Source organism: Lonchura striata, chromosome 5 (assembly GCF_046129695.1).
Source record: "Lonchura striata isolate bLonStr1 chromosome 5, bLonStr1.mat, whole genome shotgun sequence".
Taxonomy (NCBI): Eukaryota; Metazoa; Chordata; class Aves; order Passeriformes; family Estrildidae; genus Lonchura; species Lonchura striata.
The window spans coordinates 67,145,336-67,163,256 of NC_134607.1; the positions used below are offsets into that span (position 1 = coordinate 67,145,336).

The following is a 17,921-nucleotide window of genomic DNA, read 5'->3' on the forward strand; positions in this document are numbered from 1 at the left end:
TTATGTCTCAGATTTGTGGACCCATGTAAGAATGAGTAGTTTAGTCATGTAAAAATCTTAGCACTTATTGAAACAAAATTAACCCTCAAGGAGGGACAGAAAAAAACAGTATAAAAGTTCTGACTTCACACTGAGGTCTCAGAACTAAAGAAAAAGAACACTAGTGAGGTCCTAACAGAGAAGGGAGATTGACTTAGAATTATTCACCATGTCTACATTTATACAATATCCTAACCTTCAGAATGGGGATTTTTAAAAATAACTCCCTTAACTCCCTTAAACAACACATGTAAAGTTTTATTGGCATGAAGGGTGTATTTCATTAAACAGGTACAAGAAACAAAATATTCATATCTAGACTGAAGAACACATTAGAAGAATGACTTCATGTGTTCATTTCCTTTTTCCTTTCCCCTTTGTTCTATATATGATTTACTAATTCTTTATTGTTTCTTTCCAGAAGCATCACTCACTGTCTACACTGAGAATGGTTCTGGGCCAGGAAATGGAGACAACTAGAGCAGGTATATATTTCACTTTATCCTTGAGGCTGACAGGCAGAGTGGACAGGGAAAACATCACTCACCTTTCCAAACATGATTTCATCCACTGTAATTGTTTATAGGAGGACAGGTCTGGAATAAAACCTGAGTGCCCCTTTGGAAGACCTCACGCCTTCTCTGTGATCAGCAGCTGAGGCAGCCTGAATGTCAACATTCCCTTATGGCAGGGAATGTGTCCTTAAAAACTCCTTCAGGAAGCAGAATTGCTTCTGCTCCCTCAGACATGGCCCATTACATCAGAGCTCCTCACAGGGCTCTAATGGTCGAGTGACAGATGCAGACATTGCCATCCATACCTGTGCTGCATTTCTGGGAGGGGATGCTCCCTCAGCAGGACTGCTGGATGACATGGAGACCTAAATCTGTGTTAAATCCAACAGGTTAATCTGCACTGCCATCAAAGTGAGGTTAAAGAATTGGTGGGAAAGTTTATTTCTAGTTAGAGTCCACGGCATTACAAGTCTTGGTTTTGGCAGGCTGAAAAGACCCTCCTGCCTCTAGGAGGGAAAATTTAAAGGCTCTCATATTAAGTAGCTTATGAACATTAGTCATTAATCAAACCCATTTTAGTAGTAGAAATTCCATTAATTATTTTATCATCTGGTTCTGTTTTAATTTCTTTGTCTATAACAACCATAATGGATAAAATATACAATAGCCCTATGGATGTTCCCACTATCATAACTCCAGGATACAAATATTTAAAACAAATATTAATGCTTTAAAATTAATAGCATGAAAACTACTACAGTTGGGCACATCAAATTTCCCCTTTCCAAATACACAGTGGTATTAGGGGTATATTTCTACTATTTTCTTCTTAGAAAATCTATGGTTTTGACAAAAATAATTCCTAATATTGACCATAAGCAGACAGGAGGTGGTATATCATACTGTGGAGAGAAAGGTACAGCTCTGATGGTTTCTTCCTTCCTTTGCAAGTGTAAAGCAGGATGGGAATGTATTATTCAGCAGTGAAATTCAGAATTAGTATAATTGAGGTGCAATGCCAGTGGAATCAAGACAAATGAATCTTACTCATTGCAGTATGAAATTTGTCCTATAGCTTTAGGTCTTCATGGAAATTTAACCATTTGTCTAGTCTCCTTATTGCTCAGATACAGCAGCCAGCATTTCCATGAGATTATTTAAATGTAGAATTATTAGAAAAGTTTGCAGCTACAGAGATAGATGGGTTTTACATAAAATCCCTGCTCTTTGTAGCAACACAGTGTGATATTGAGAAAGATAATGGTCAGAAAGTACATTGCCAGGCTTCTAATGAGAAACTGTTGACAGTAGAATTACCCCAACATTCATCAAAAAGCCAATAAATGTCAAGCAAGAGGCCTTTGATGCAGTAGCTCATAATTCCTGTTCAGAAGTCTCTGCAGTCACTTCAGGGCATGCTGTCATCCTGCATTTCTGCTGATTTTACCAAAAACTTTGTTGCTGAAGAAATACAAGGAGCAGGTGTCAGCATTCCGAGTGCCACTGCTACAGTGCCACGGGCTCACCGTGAGACCTCAGGCACAGCACATTTGGCCTCAATTTCCCCATCTGCAATACAGGAATGACAACACAGGAATTACCCAGAGGCAGTTCTGTGAAGGACACGGTGCTGCCATCCAAATGCTCACAAATCATGAGCTAGGTGGTAAAAAGTCTGCTGCTGACTCCTGCCAATGAGGTAGCCATGCATTTTTAATGTTAACTATGTCCAGCTTTTTGGGCCTTTGTAGGATGTATTTTCAAGCTCTCTCCTCCACAGTACAGGAGATTACTTCAAACCAACCCTGAACTAATTCTTACCCAGGCTGCTGAATTCTGGGTTGGGTGGCCTTAAGGAAACTCCATGAAGTTTATATAAAAGCTTATATAAGCTGTCCTTGGGCTCTGTGGAGCACAGAGGGTATAAATACCTTGCCCATTACCCAAGTCTTCTGTTTAATTGTACTTTCAGTACATATTCCCCAGGTGATGTGGTGAGGCAGGTCATTGCCTGGTCCATGAATTAGGAATAATCTTGTGCCTTGTGTTATTTGTCACTGTTCTCTGGCTTTTCCTTTTCATCTCCCTTGTTCATGAGGGGAGCCTGAAGCTATAACCCAAGTAAAACTATCATATCCTCTAGATTTTGCCTTTGTTTCTTTTTTAAAATTTCCAGGTAAAAGCTCAAAGCCATTCCTTTAAGGCTTCCATTCACTCTGAGGCAGTTAATCCCATTCATGCTAGTATTTCCTTGCTTGCATATCATGACTGGTTTCCATTCCAGCTGTTCCTGTATATGTGGATAGAAAATGTGTCCCTGTTGGTCATTTGCAAGGATAAGCTGCATCCTAGAGGCTGTATGCAGATGGAGTTGCACTTAGTTTCCAGAGCCACATGCTGTTAGGATGACTTGAAACTAGGCTAATTACCTGGCAGACTTCTCTGAAGAGAGATCCTTTAATAAAAATGGAGGGGGTGACAAGGGATAGCATCCTTGCTATTTTGGGACAAACTCTTCCCTCAGGCAGCAGATAAACATAGTGATAAGGCTCCCAATCTATCATTTGATTTGCTGTTTCTTGGCTGTAGTACTTAATTAACAATTCTGGAACGGCTCTGTTTCCCAGGAATAGCCTGTAAATCCATTAAATTAAAAATAAAGGCAGATGTGGGCAAAAATAAAAAGCCCATGCAAGTCAGAAATGAAAAATTAAGTTGTTTTGTCAGTCTTCAGGGGACAGTGTAGGAATGTTATAAAACCTTCTGAAGCTTTTCTTTCTAGTGTTCGAGCAAGAGGGAAATGTTCCTGTGGATACCAACATTTTTAGAACTGATGATTGCTAATTACAAAAGCACTACTGACAGGACAAGGCAGAGTGGTTTGAAACTGAAAGAGGGTAGGTTCAGATTGGGTATTAGGAAGAAATTCTTTAATTTGAGGGTGGTGAGGCACTGGAACAGGTTTTCCAGAGAAGCTGTGGATGCCCCATCCTTGGAAGTGTTCAAGAGCAACCTGGCCTAGTGGAAGGCATCTCTGCCATGGGGTTGGAATTAGATGGTTTTTAAGGTGCCTTCCAACCCCAACCCATCCTATAATTCTCTAAGTACATAATTACTTTACTACATGAAATAGTACAAATACTGTGAAAACTGAGTTAAAACAAAAGTATATTTTCTGAATGGAGTTAATAATAATTCCAAACTCTGTAGATGGCAATCAACTGTAGAGGAATTTCTGAGTATCTGAAAGAGTGTGCTCATCTAAACTGTCACTCATGCTTTAAGACAGCCAGTGAAACCATTATATTACTGCAGTTAGCTGGAAAGGGCACTGTTCTGCAAAAATCAGATAATGTACTTATTTCTAAAAGCCTGGAACAAAAGAGCCGGTTGAGATTTGCTGAGTAGTTGCAAGATAGCCATTAAATATAAATATTTTTAAAAACAATTTACTCTTTCCTAATGCTTTTAGAGGAGCGTGTGGGAACAGGGTCTAAGTGCAGCATCCTGCTGCATTGAAAAGGGCATGATGAAGGTTATTGGACTCCAGATTTAACTCTTCCATCTCACAATTGCTCATAACAGTGTCTAACCTGTATAAACTAGGTGAGTTTATAAAAAACTTACCCATATTTCCAATAAAAATTTGTATTTTTGAAACAGCTAGTTCCAGTGATGCACATTTTTCACATTCAATTTGAAATAGTGTAGTGGTCAATTAAAGTTTCCATTCTTAAAATTAAAACTTGTTGCAGAAATGAAAATTTTGTTCTTTTGAACCTGTAGATGCAAAGGGACTTGTTTTATGAAATGTATAATTGATATTTCCACATCTGGACTTTTAGTAGCCATAGGTAGGAATAATTTGATCTAACTTAAGACATCCAAGTCTACACCAAGCCCTTTAGGCTGCTTCTACTGTTAACAAAGAAAAAAGGCCCATTCATACTGTGATTCACATGGTCTTGCTTAGACATTTGTTTAAGGATGAGATGGATGAGCCCTCATGATTTGGCTATGTGGAACTTCAGAAAAAATGTGTTTGCTGGGAGGTCATCCCATGTTGATCACCATGGATTGATATCAAGGCTCCTTTCATCCAGTACTGCCATCATCAACACATTCTCTGCAAATCTGAAGAATCTGCAAAATTGGTGCAATGGCTGACACCCCAACTGGCCTGGCTTCAGTCCAAACAAACCATGACCCAAGCAGAAATGCAAGTTTCTTCACCTGGGAAGAATAACCAGTACAGGATACCAGTATGGGTGAGGAATGGACTGGCAGAGCAGAGTCCTGCTGGAAATGGGCTCCCAGGGCCTGCCTGGCTGATCCAAGCCAGCAGTGCACTTTCATCACAGAGCAGACAAAACACACACTGAGCACTACTCACAGGCCAGCACATGGGAGGCCTATTTTGCTCTCCTCTGCTCAAATCTGGTGAGGCCATATTTAGGATTCAGCCCAGTTTTGGCATAACCAGTATAAAAGGGATCTGGAGAAACTGGAATTGGTCTACTGGAGAGATGTCAAACTGGTTACCAAGAGAACATGACCTACAGGGAGGGTGGAGGAAGCAGGGCTTGTCAGTCTAGCACAGAGCAGCTAAGTGTGGTCTACATGCAGCCTGTGACTGCTTCAAGAGAGTTACACAGATAATGGAGCTAAACTTCCTCAATCATGCCATATAATGGAACAAGGGGGAATGGCCAGAAAATGCTGCCTCAAGGTTCAGACTGGACATTAATAAAAAGATTCAGCTGGAGGGTTGCAACTGATTACCTAGGGGAGCAGCTGAACCCCTTTTTTTGGAAGTTGTCAAGTCTTTAAATCCATGGCTGAACTGCTCCAGTGCTGGTAAAAACCCAGCTTTGAGCACAAAGATGGACTTCTCAACTAACACACCAGCCTGAAAAGTACAGCTGGGGCAAGACACTGCCTTTCACCCCAACCCATGCTCATCCTCCCTGCAGTCAACAAAACTCCCTAGAGCTGGGAGTTGAACTGATGGGAGAAAATCAGGATTAGAGGGGAGAAACTGCTGACACATACAGTTCACAGGAAGATATAAGGAGCAATGGACAACTGTGTTACAAGCTTCTGTCTGTAACACTCAAATAGTCCTAGAATCCATTATTACATGTACTACCATCATCTCTGGAATGTGTCCAAGCCCTCCAATTCTCTATTAATAACAATAAATAACAATTCTCATCCAGAACTATAGAGAGGAGGTGCTGAACAAGATGATCTGAGATTCATCTCAGCCCGTCACTCCCTATTGTAACCCGAAATATGTTAAACTGTTTTTTGCAGCACAGAGTTACGTCTAAAACCACAGAATAAATTCACTGCTGTCAAAGAAAACCCATTTTCTTTGATTTTTCTTAACATTTATTACATACTTAGAGTAAATATATTGTGTCTGGCATTTGTAAGAAGAGAAATTTAACTTTCAGTAAGAATAAAAATATAGCTCCTAAAGGCAACTGTGTGAAGAATCATAAAGCACTGCTAAGGTTTGTTTAGAGACAGGACTCATTTCTTCTCCTCCTGAGAGTGTGACCAGACAGGCTTACGCTTCTGAACAAAGGCTTCAATGCCTTCCTGCCCATCTCTCAAAGTCAAATTATCTACCATGACCTTAGTAGTTATTTTGTAAGCAGTGTCAAGGTCCTGGGTAATCTGTCGGTAAAAGGTGGCTTTCCCCAAGGCCAGAACGGATTTGCTGCTTTCACATATCTTCTGAGAGATTTTCATGGTCTCTTCTTCCAGCTTGTCTTCGGGTACCACCTTGCTGATGAGCCCATGCATTAATGCTTCGTGAGCAGAGAGAGGTTCACCTGTGAAAAGCATCTCCAGTGCCACCTGAACAAGGAAAAATATTGAATTAAGTCAACCCAACTCAGTGCTTTGTTTTGTTTGGGTAATTTAATCCTCCTCCTTCAAGTACAAGTAATTCTTTTCACAAATGATTTAAGTGTTTTGGTCTTTTAAACTGCCAAGGACCTGTTAAAAGGTCTCAGCAAAGAGAAGGACTGGGTCTAAAGCTGGTCTCTTCAAACCTGCCTGCTGATTCCAGCTGTCCTAGGCTGAGACCCCTGGGTTTCTCTTCAAAAGCCCACAATCTCTAGTGCTTGCTGTAGGAATTAAAAGAGAAGTGGATCATCTACAAAGTCAAATGACTGAACTTGGTATTTTAAGTGCAGTTTTTGAAAACACCTGTCCTAGTTTTAAATTTAGTAGGAGTGGTTTTAAATATGGACTTTTTATAGCCACATTATTTCAGTCTCCTACTGCTTCCAGCATTTGGTGCTTGAGGTTTGAGATTAAAAAATCCCCCAAATACTCAGTGACTATTCAATGCTATGTATCAATAAAGTTTTCCAAGACTCCTGGAGCAATTGACCAATGCCCGAATCATAAGAGCTGATTATTCTCATTAGCATCTTTGTAATGGTAGCTACAAACAATGGCAACTTTTTTTGTCAAAAGGTAAAAATCACCAATTCTGGGAACGTTCTTATTGCTTTGAAAAGTGGCACAGAGAAAAGTATTTCTCACACATTTTAAAAAGGTAATTCTACAGCCCAGAAATACTAACTCAGAAACAGCTGCAACTGCACATAAGAGCAGACTTGGAAAAATCCCCCATGGACTCTATTTGAACAGGATGTCCTTGCAGATGGGAAATTTCAAGCTGAAGCTTTTATCCAGAAATGGGATATGTGCAGTTCAGTCACTACATCTCAGCAGAGCCCTGCTGGGCTTGGACCGTCTGCCTGCATGAATCCAATTGGCTTTACAGGTTGTAGTATTTTTTATGCAGCGAGAGATGTGCAGCCACAATCAGTAGGACGTAAAACAGGAAGACACTATAGGAGGGTTTTAGGTGCTATTTAAAGCATCTTGATCTACAGCCAGGCAGATCCTGCTGGCAGTGAAATGTCATTGCCTGGCAAGAATTGATGCCTTGGTGGGATTGTTATCCTAAACTTGCAGGGGTTTCCTCCTCAGGGGAGAGCATCATTGGCTAAAGCCCTGAGCTGTCTGTTGGAAAGGAAAGGGATTGCTGAGCTGGTGGGCTGCTGGGACGAGCTCGTGCTGGTTGGAGTCACATCAGTAGAAAGCTGCCTTTCCTAAACAAGAGTTCACCCTTTATTATTCTTCCCAGTCCAAAGAGTTATGGAGATGCCTTTTGAAATAAAGTATTTTGAATGTTGTGCTGCAGGAAAATAAACTTCAGGCAATGGAACTAAAAGTCCTGACATGTGAACCAACTTTTTGCTAAATTATGAAGAATATCTGGAAAGGAAGTTTACCTTTCTTGGAAGAGATCTGCCCAAGGCCACAGCTGGTGTGGAGCAGAACAGCCCAATGTTTACTCCAGGAGTAGCAAACTGAGATTTCTCACTTGCCACTGCGATGTCACAGCTTGCCACGAGCTGGCAGCCGGCTGCTGTAGCCAAGCCATTTACTTTGGCAATCACTGGCACTGGAAGTTTCTGGATTAAAGTCATAACCTGGATGCACAAAAGAGGGGTCAGTATGGAAATTCAGGATGACACAATCCTGTTTGGAAGCCATCGAAAGTACCTTCCTCTCTATCTACCAAAAAACCCCCAAACTGTTGGATCTTGGCTCCTTTCTGATGAAAGGATGATGAAGGGCCTGTGGCTTTCACACATGGCTACTGGAGGAACTAGAACAAAACATTTCAAAGTACTCACTGTTGTCACACTGTGGAAGATTAGGGGTCAAATTCTAGCTCCAACACTATCAAAGGGGATTTTGCCATTCTCTCCAAAGGTTCCAGAATTCACTTTAACTTCCACACCTCCCTGACCTGTATCTTTAACAAGAACTTGGACAAGATCTGACAGTGAGTCAGATCTTACTTTCACATTGCCTACTTGTTGTTTAAGCTGATCCTGAAATTTTAACTAAATAAATGCTGGGAAAGAACATTTGCTCACAAGTGATTTGAAAGCGGTTATCCCTAGACTTCTAGAAAAGACATTACCCAAATACTCAGCTGCAATGAGTATTCTCATTGCACTGGCTAAGCTAAGGAACACACCTTGACTGTGCCCATTGTTGGAGACATGCACATTGGTATTCTAGCCATTCTATTTACAGGTAGAGAAATCCAGGGCAAACATAATTTCACCAGGATCAGGCATGAAAATAGCAGAGCAGCAAAAATCAAAGAATCAGAAGGAATCAGAAGGAATCTGAAGGAATAATCTGTACTTTAGCAAGCAGATGACCAGTGCTGTCCCTCCTTAAACCAATGCTTGCTCTTACCACCAGGCAATGGCAGATGCACTCAAGAACTGCTTACCTCTGCACATAATTCAAATACTTGGGAATGATGCTTCACATCATCTTCACTTGACAGTTCCTTTAAATCATGGCCGGAACAAAATACAGGTCCTTCAGCTGCAAAGAATTTCAGGGAAAGTCAGTCTGAAGCAATAAAGTAATCAGGAGTTGCAGCATATCAATGTCCCAGCTAAAGGGATGTCAATGACATGTCAATGTTCAAAAAGGAGTTTGGGGAGGGAGTTTTGAACAGAATTCCAAAATACTGCCTTTTGGGTTTGTGGTAACTTTAAATTGCTGCAATGTGACATTTAAGCACAGTAACACCCATTACCACTTTTCAAGGTCTTATTTTACTTCCATTACACTTAAATCAGTTAGAAAGAGTGCACTTCACCTCTGGGCCCAGTTTTGTGTAAGGATGTTCAAAACAGCTCCTCAGTACAACACAAACTTATCAGCTGGAGCAAGGCTGGAGTTCTCTGCTCTCAGACTGACAAATATACTTAGTCCCTATTTATTGTACCCAGAATTAATTATTAACTTTTGCTACATAAGCATCAGTATTTTTTCTGTCATGGTGTTGAAGGTCACAATGGAAAAAGAAAGAAAAAAGGTTATTCTACTACAGGAGAACCAGAAGGGCTATTGGAGTGTTTTTTCCTCTACTAAACTGTCATCTAGAGAAGCCCCAAAAGCACATTCAGGGTTTGGGCAGCAAAAGAGGAGGTATCTGTGGAACTAAACTTTGGATTTGCTAAGATCAAAACACTCTATAAAGGTACACAATCTTCACAATAGTTTTCCTCTGTCATGTGACTACCTGCCACTAGAACGAATCAATGTGATGCTTTCCAATCCTTCAGAACTTCTCAGGTATTTGTATGGATGTGACATTTCCAGCTACACCTATGCACATCAAACCTTACCTATCTATTTGCTTCTTATGAATCAGATTATTGAGACAGAATCTATCCAGAAATAACCAGACAATTGTCAGTCAGCTCATGGGGTTGGCAATATATATTTGGAGATTAATTATATCTGCCTTTGAACCTCATTGAAGAATCCACTGCAAAGTCTGTGTTAAAGGCCCAAAGAATTCTCTGAGGAATCTTTTATTTTCTTGAAATTTCTTCTTTTGTGTTTTATTCAGCAGGGGAATTAGAAATAAACAGGAACGTGCAATTTCTGAAAAAACAAGTGCAATTGTGCTCACAAACTCCCAGAACACTGTACTCCCAAAGAGCCTTCAGTGTTTTGTAAAATTTCTAGCTGCTGTTTGAAATAAAGAATTTGTATATTTAAACTCGCCCCTGTGAAAATCAGCTCTCTTCTACTCCTGTGTGTGTGCTCTAACACAGAGTTTTCTCCTATGTATAGGAAATAGCATGATCCTAAATTAATAAACCAATTTATCTGAGATGTTTGGAAGGGGGGCAGAGGAAGGTTATCTTAAAATAGCAGAGGAGAAAAAGATGGCTTAAATACGGCTCAAGTTTCATTATCTTTAAGAACTCTACAGCTTAATATGTAAATGTCAGGAAAGTGTTACAGGCTCTGGGAGAGGCTGTTTTACATCTGTGGGTCATGGGTGCATGTGGTATTGATATTGCAGTCTCTCACTGGAGAGTTTTTAAAAATAGTTCTGACAAACCATTGGCAATGATGAGGCTGATCCTGGCTCAGAGCAGGGAAGCAGAGCACTTGATTTGCAGAAACCCTGTTTTTTACTACAGTCTGTACCTGTCAACAGGGCAACAAATGCCATCCTCCCTTTGCCTGCTCCTGCACAAAACCCCTATGTGGGGATGTTAATGCTTTACTTTGCTAACTCTCAGAACTTTTGGTTTGGCTTTTGTTCTGCTTAAAGTATTTCTTACGTACAATCTTAAAACCAATTAACTCTGACCCTAAACTGCCGAGTGTAAACACCCTCATACCCCCACCGACATACTGACATTTTGAAACGTGTTAATGCTTAGACATGTTGGCTAAAACCAAAAGCGTAACAAAACCCCAGTGAGTCGTTAGCGCTGAGTTAGGAATGAGGAATTAAATACAGGAGAGGGGAAGCTGGGGTGAGTACAGAGGAAGAGCGTGACAGGGAGGCCTGCCGAGTGCTGACAGCCCCGGGAGCATTAGGGAAACACCCAGGTCCCTCCCGCCCCGTTCCCTGCAATTCCCAGCGATGTCCGGGTTTGGTTCCGCGCTCGCCGGGGTGAGCCCCTGCCCGCCCGGCCGGGTACCCGCGATGACGATGACGCGGAGCTCCCGGCTCTTGACGTCGTGCAGCAGGTCCCGCCGCAGGCTCTGCAGCATGGGCAGCGACAGCGCGTTCCGCCGCCGCGGGTTGTTGAGGACGATGGTGCTGCAAAACCCGTGAAACACAGCGGGGTTACGGCCACCGAGCTCCCAGCGCGGCCGCGCCCCGGAGCCCCCGCGCCCCGCTCACCGCACGCCCCCCGCCTGCCGCCGCTCCGTCAGCGGCTCCGCCGGCGGGGCCCGCCCGGCCCCCGCGGCGCTGCTGAAGGCGGCCGTGAGGCGCCCCCGCAGCCGCCACAGCCGGGCCGCCATCGCTGCCGGGCCGGGCGGGGCGGGGCGGAGCTCCGCCGCACCGGGCCGGCCCCGGCCTGGGGCTGCTGCCGGGGCGCGGGATGGGAAAATCCATTAGGCTGGAAAACACCGCTGAGGCCATCGAGTCCGACCTGTGACCAAACAGCCCCTTGTCAACCAGACCATGGCACCGAGTGCCACGGCCAGGTTTCCTTAAACAGCTCCAGGGACAGTGACTCCACCACCTCCCCGGGCAGCCCTAATGTTCTTCTATGAAGAAATTCTTCCCAATGTGTGACCCAAACCTCTCCTGTCACAGCTTAAGATCATATCCTCCCGTCCTGTCGCTGGTTGCCTGGGAGAGGAGCCCGACTCCCACCTGGCTACACCCTCCTGTCAGGCAGTTTAGAGAGTGAGAAGGTCCCCCTGAACCTCCTTTCCTCCAGGCTGAGCCCCCCCAGCTCCCTCAGCTGCTCCTCTTCAGACTTGTGCTCCAGCCAGCCCCTTCCCCAGCTCCATCGCCCTTCTCGGGACCTCTCCAGCACCTCAGTGCCCTTCCTGAGCTGAGGGGCCAGCACTGGGCACAGCATTCGAGCTGTGGCTCCCAGTGCCCGTGGTGCTGCTGGACACATCATTCCTGGAGCAGTCCATCCACTGCCGCTGGACACATCATTCCTGGAGCAGACCATCCACTGCCGCTGGACACATCATTCCTGGAGCAGTCCATCCACTGCCGCTGGACACATCATTCCTGGAGCAGACCATCCACTGCCGCTGGACACATCATTCCTGGAGCAGACCATCCACTGCCGCTGGACACATCATTCCTGGAGCAGACCGTCCCCACAGAGCCTCGCTCCGTCCTGCTCTCAGACCTGACTCCTGCACTGGAAGGCCTGGTTTGGCCGTGGTGTCACTAATGAGTAGCTGGGGGTGTTGGAGAGCACTCAGAAATGTGATAATTACTTCAGATTCCACTGAGCGCTTGAATCTGTGACCATGGGATGGAGATTAGGACTGTGCTGAGCAAATTTGTCAGTGGCACTGGGGTGGAATGTGTCATGACAGAGAGGACAGCAGTGTCATACAGAGAAAATTACATTGCTTTGAGGCCCAGAGTAACTGGCATGAGATGAAATTCAGTTCTGCAGGGCTACTTGGGGGCTAAGAAAATCATCATTTATTCACTGGGAACTCATAATCTAGAAATTGTCATGGGAAAGGCCTTGTGTGTTCTGTTTGGTCCTACAGAGTCAGTCTGTAGTCCATATGATGCATTTAAGAATAAGAAAATGGCAAATGTGATTTTAAGAGGTGGTTTGGTGATTTTAAGCTTCATATGTAATTTTAAAATTCAGAGTATTATATGGACTTACAGGTACATTCACATCTTCTCTTGAATATTGTTTAGGCTTCTGGTCACCTATGTTCCAGAAGTCAAGCAAAAAGAGAGGCATGTGGCTGAGGCAGCTGGGGAACAATCTTATCTGCCAGGAGATGCTGACAGGCCAAAAGACCAAGCAGCCTTTTTCCACATGATAAAGGTACCCAAAAACGGAATAGATTTATGTCCAGCATATGCTCCTTGTAAATGTAAATCTGTGCTCCTGCTTCTTGATCTCCCTATTCTTGCGAGTTGTTGCAAAGTACTTTTAGGTTCCCAGATGTGTCTCCAGTTTTTGTCAGTGTCTGTTGAAGCCCTACAACTTTTTTGACTGCAGTGGCAATTGAAGCTTCTCAGTTATGAACGTCAGCCTCAGAAAAGAACCATTTGAATTTTGTGTTTAGTAATATATTTACTTGCACAGATGTTAACAGCATAGTATGGAGATGTTCTTTCTGCTTACTGATTTTATGTTGCCTAACAATGACCCCTCAGATTCCTGGGCTTTGTGGCTCTATGGTAAGAGGCACAGTAAGTTTATGTATATTTATGTACATTTTTCAGTGTTGAAGGTCACTGTCAGACCTGAGAGCTAATTCTGCTCTGGGCTTTCCTCATGTGACAATTTTCTTTTTCTCAGGGTTGTTTGTACCTCATAGTCATTCACTGAAAAGTTCTTCCAAAATTTACTTTTAATATGCAGTAGGAATTTGTAGGGGGAAAAAAAAAATCCCATTTAGAAGCAAATGAGATAATCTTATATAGACCTCAGCAGTTTCAAAGTCCCTGCTGGGTTTGGCAAAGGCCAGCACACCAAGAACACATGTGCTGCTCTGGGAGGAGTTCCCAATCCCCTGAAACTCTGACTGCTGACCTCTTTCAAACTTGTGAATACCACTTGATTTTTCTTCTTCCAGCTCCTTCTCTTTCTCCATCTGCTTGTCCCTTTTCTGTCCATTTCCAAGGAAAGAGTATTTTTTGCAGTCTTCTCCAAAAAGCTTATTTTTTATATAGTGTTTCCAGCTCTCTGGAAATTCAGTTCTTAACTTTGATTGACAACCTCATGTTTCCTTTCACACCCACCCCCATTACGGATTGTTTTTTGGCTGCAGTTTCCCCAATGCATTTATGGGAGCTGCTGCTGCCTTCTCTGAAAAAGTACTGAAAAAACTTTATGATTTCAGGCAGATTTCCTTTTCATAGCATTTGCCAGCAGCATTGTGGATATGGCTGAGCTCACAATTTCAACTGGAGACAGCCAGAAACCAGGATTGCGAGTACCAGATGGGGCTTTTCTAACCTTTAGCTGTATTGATCCTCAAAATAAAATAAAATAAAATGGGAGATTACAAAGGACATGACGTAACTTCATCCTTCATGATGTGACATCCATTCCAGAAACTGATCAGAGTATCGCACTATGCAGGAAAAGATGTTTTGGGATTCAAGTGTGCTTAGCTGCTCTAAAGCCCTCTGTGCTCTCCATTGTCATGTCTCTAGATAGCATGCATGGACAATAAAGATACAGGATCCATTCCTTCATGAAGCACAGGTATTTATTTGGGTCTTTATTTCCTTGGCTTTCAGTGAGCCCAGATGGGAGATGAATCTTGCAGGAGCACCTGCTGCTATAAATAGCAGGTGCACCTAGGGCAAAGGCAGACCTTGTTGGGATGCAGCTGAAATGTAAAATACATCCACATCCACATATGTAAATTAGTAAATTTATCCATAAAGACATTTCTATTAATTGGAATGCTATGATGAAAACTTGGGACTATTTTATGGCACACGAGGCAGACATATTCTTAGCTGAGTTTCATGCAAATTATCTCTTGTCAAACGCTGGCATTCCCAGAGGATCTTGTGACCTGATTTTCAACACAGCTGAAGGCATTCAAATCCCACTGGGAGCCAGAGGGGTTTGGCACCTTAAGAACTCAAAGACTGCTTAATTCTGCTCAGGTGTGTAGTAGTTCCAGGTTAACAGGGAGAGCAAGGTCCTGTTCTTGCACCCAGGCCAAGGAAAATAATTTATTTCCCTCCTTTGTAAATTCTGCTAGCAAAGAGATAGATTAGTGCATCATGGTTTCTCTGATGTGGAACCCTCCAGGACTGACTAAAGAAAAGATGAAAAAAGATTTTGCATTTTTGTTTCCATTTAGCAAGTATTCTGAGCAGAGTCCCAGCACCACCGGATGGGTGCTGTCTATGCAACATTTTTATTGTGCCCTTAGACAATTTGTGTTTTCTATATTGCTATTAGGATAGAAATAGCACAGAAACTTCAGGAAAATACTTAATTGTGCTGGGATTTTCTAATGGCATGAAATCTTTTTATTTTGTCCACACCTCAAATTCCCATGACCCTGCTACCAAACCTCCCTTGAGTCCCAGCCTTAGGTTTTTTTCTTTAAAAAGTCTGGGAAAGGTAATTTGTATATCAGCCTTCTCTATATAGAGGCTCTAATTACTAATTATGAAGTAGCAATTAAAAATCACTTACAGGATTAATGTATAGGAGGCTATCAGAAATTTTAGCATGTACTTTAAGAGAAAGTTATGTTTTTAAAAAATTGATTATTCTGCCAAAAGAAAGGATTTTAATCCAGTTTTAACTTCATGACTGCCACTGAGAATTTGCAGCAGCCTGTGAACCAGGTTAATCAGTCAGGCTGCCAGTCAGGCTCAGATCAGGTCCTTCCCTGGCAGTACTGCTGCCTCCTGCTTTTACATTTAGCATTCCTTCAGCAAACAATCCAGTGTCCTGTTTGCTCTTGACATTAAACATAAAGCTCCCAGAGTCACTGCTGCTGCAATGTCTTGCAGTTACTGCTCAGAGCTGTTTCCCAGACACTGTGTGGCAGCACTGCTCCACGTAATGGGTGCTTTTTATTTTCCCTTCTGCTTGTGAACCAGGTGATCGACCAAAGCCCTTTTGTCACTACACCCATTCCTGCTCCTCTTTATTTGCTGTCTTTCTCTTATCCTCCCCACACTCATCTTTTATCATATATTGTCCTCACTCTTAAAGTGATTTATATTTTCCTGGCGTTAACATTAGATTTTTTTTTTTGTACACGAGATTCTTAAGATGTGAACAATGGCCAGAATTATAAAATATGTGAGGTTATAACAGGCTTGGAAAAAAGATGATATTCATTCCTTCCCTCAGAGGATCTAACCTTAGGTTCCCAGTTTAGATACTTAATCCTGCAAGGCTCCCTACACAACCGGTAGAGACGTTCTCCCCCCGCAGGGCTGAGCAGTGTCTAAATGAGCTCCCAGTGCCTCTCCAGGCTCCTCCTGCTCTCCATTCATTGCATCAGTGTCAGGGTTTAACCCCAGCTGGGGGCTGAGCAGCTGCTCACTCACTTCCCCCAACAGGATCAGGGAGACAGTCAGAAGAGTAAAACTGAGGAAAGTCATGGGTTGACATAAAGACAGTTCAATCGGTAAAGCAAAAATTGTGCACAAAAACCAAGGAATTAATTTCCCGTTTCCCATGGCCAGTCAGGTGTTCAGCCATCCCCAGGACAGCAGGGCTCTGCCAAATGTAACAGTGACTTGGGAAGACAAACACCATCACTCAAAATGTCCCCCTGTTCTTCCCCCAGTTTTACATGCCAGCCACAACCCCACATGGTCTGGGCTATCCCTTGGGTCAGTTGGGGTCAACTGTGCTGGCTGTGTCCCCTTGTACCCCTGGTCTCCTCACTGCTGTGGTGGGGTGAGGAGCACAGAAGGCCTTGACCTTGTGTAAGCCTTGCCCAAAAATTACAAAAACATCCATGATCTATCAACTGATTTCAACACAAATCCAAACCGGCCCCATGCAGGGTACTCTGAAGAAAACCAGCTCTGTCCCAGCCCAAACCATCAGTAGGGAACTGAGGCAGACTAGTCTGATGCCTCTTGCAGGGCATGTGAACCTTCTCCTCATCCACATGAAACGTACATATACTGACCTAAGCCCAGGGACCTCAATGGAAGAAAGAAGAACCAGAATCCTCTCAGCCTGATGGATCTCTAACTGTATCTCAGGATTCACTTCCAGATGTCAGTGCCTCTTTGCTGTGGTTACAGACAAAAACATTGCTGTGAATGAAGAGACAAATTGTAGCTACTTTTTGGGGCCAAGAGCAAAAGTTTGCCTAAAGTTGTCCATACTTGGGAACACCCTCTATTGTGGCCTGGTTTTGCTCCAAACCCCTTCTGCAAATGACAGTTCTCACCACAAAATTGCACCCTTTACCCAGCTTCTGCCTGCCTCTGCTAGTAATTACTTAACTGTAGCAAAATACATTGAATTTTCTGGACTCTTCCAGTTCACCTGTTTCCTGCTCCTTGGCCAATTTTCAGCTAGTTTCATTTTCTTTAAATCATTTTCACCTCATTACAACCATCATATAAGAACTAGATAAAATATTCCTTTTTTTTAAATTAAATTGGATTTTTATCCAATAAGAATACCAGACTCTTACAAATGAACACAAGAATGACAGAATCCTAATAGTTAATTGTTCCTTGGCACCACCAACATCAGAAGCTGCACAGGGATAACACAGACAACATCCACCTTGGGTAGAAAAGTTTATGAAGTCCCAGAAAACATTAGTTCAGTCAGGAACTGAAGTCAGTCATATCCATACCACACTGGAGCAGGAGGAGAAGGGGAAAGTTTTTATGTTTCCTTGTAACATTTCTTGCAAGGGGCTTGACACAGAAGGCTGCTTATTACTGGGTCAGTGGTGACTTACATATCTCAATGGTGTGTATTTTACTTTATCTTACATCTTATCTCCCCGGTGTTGTGTCAGACCTGGCAGCCAGGAGGCAGGATAACGAGCCACCAGGGAAGCTGCCAGCTGCTCCTGTGCATTTTCTTTATGGAAGGAAATGCCGGGCTGCAGGTTGGGCTCAAACCATCCAGCTGGCCCTGATACTCTCACCACACACTTCCATCTTATCAAGGCCACACATGTTAAATTCACAGTGTGTTGGCACAAAGGAAGGGGCGATGGCCTGATCCAACACAGCTGTCTGATATTGTGGAGAAACATCCTGTAACTCTCTGTGTCAAAGTGCTTGTGGTTCCTGTT

At 43.1% G+C, this 17,921-nt stretch overlaps 1 protein-coding gene across 1 annotated transcript; it reads right to left on the bottom strand.

Annotated features, from left to right (window-relative positions):
* Positions 1-5,921: 5,921 nt before the first annotated feature.
* Positions 5,922-11,456, bottom strand: ECHDC3 (enoyl-CoA hydratase domain containing 3). Its single transcript, XM_021531055.2, has 5 exons — positions 11,335-11,456; positions 11,129-11,250; positions 8,899-8,996; positions 7,877-8,077; positions 5,922-6,422 (listed from the first exon to the last, which is right to left on the bottom strand). The coding sequence occupies exons 1-5, from the start codon at positions 11,454-11,456 to the stop codon at positions 6,093-6,095; spliced, it is 873 nt and encodes a 290-aa protein (XP_021386730.1). The 3' UTR covers positions 5,922-6,092.
* Between the last annotated feature and the right edge of the window lie 6,465 nt (positions 11,457-17,921).

Excerpts from the sequence above, each read along its gene's own strand:
- ECHDC3 (XM_021531055.2), bottom strand. The coding sequence starts at position 11,456 with ATGGCGGCCCGGCTGTGGCGGCTGCGGGGGCGCCTCACGGCCGCCTTC. Across the intron at positions 8,997-11,128 it reads CCGCGTCATCGTCATCGCGG|CTGAAGGACCTGTATTTTGT; the intron begins GTACCCGGCCGG and ends AATTCTTTGCAG. Across the intron at positions 6,423-7,876 it reads GCAGATCTCTTCCAAGAAAG|GTGGCACTGGAGATGCTTTT; the intron begins GTAAACTTCCTT and ends TTCCTTGTTCAG.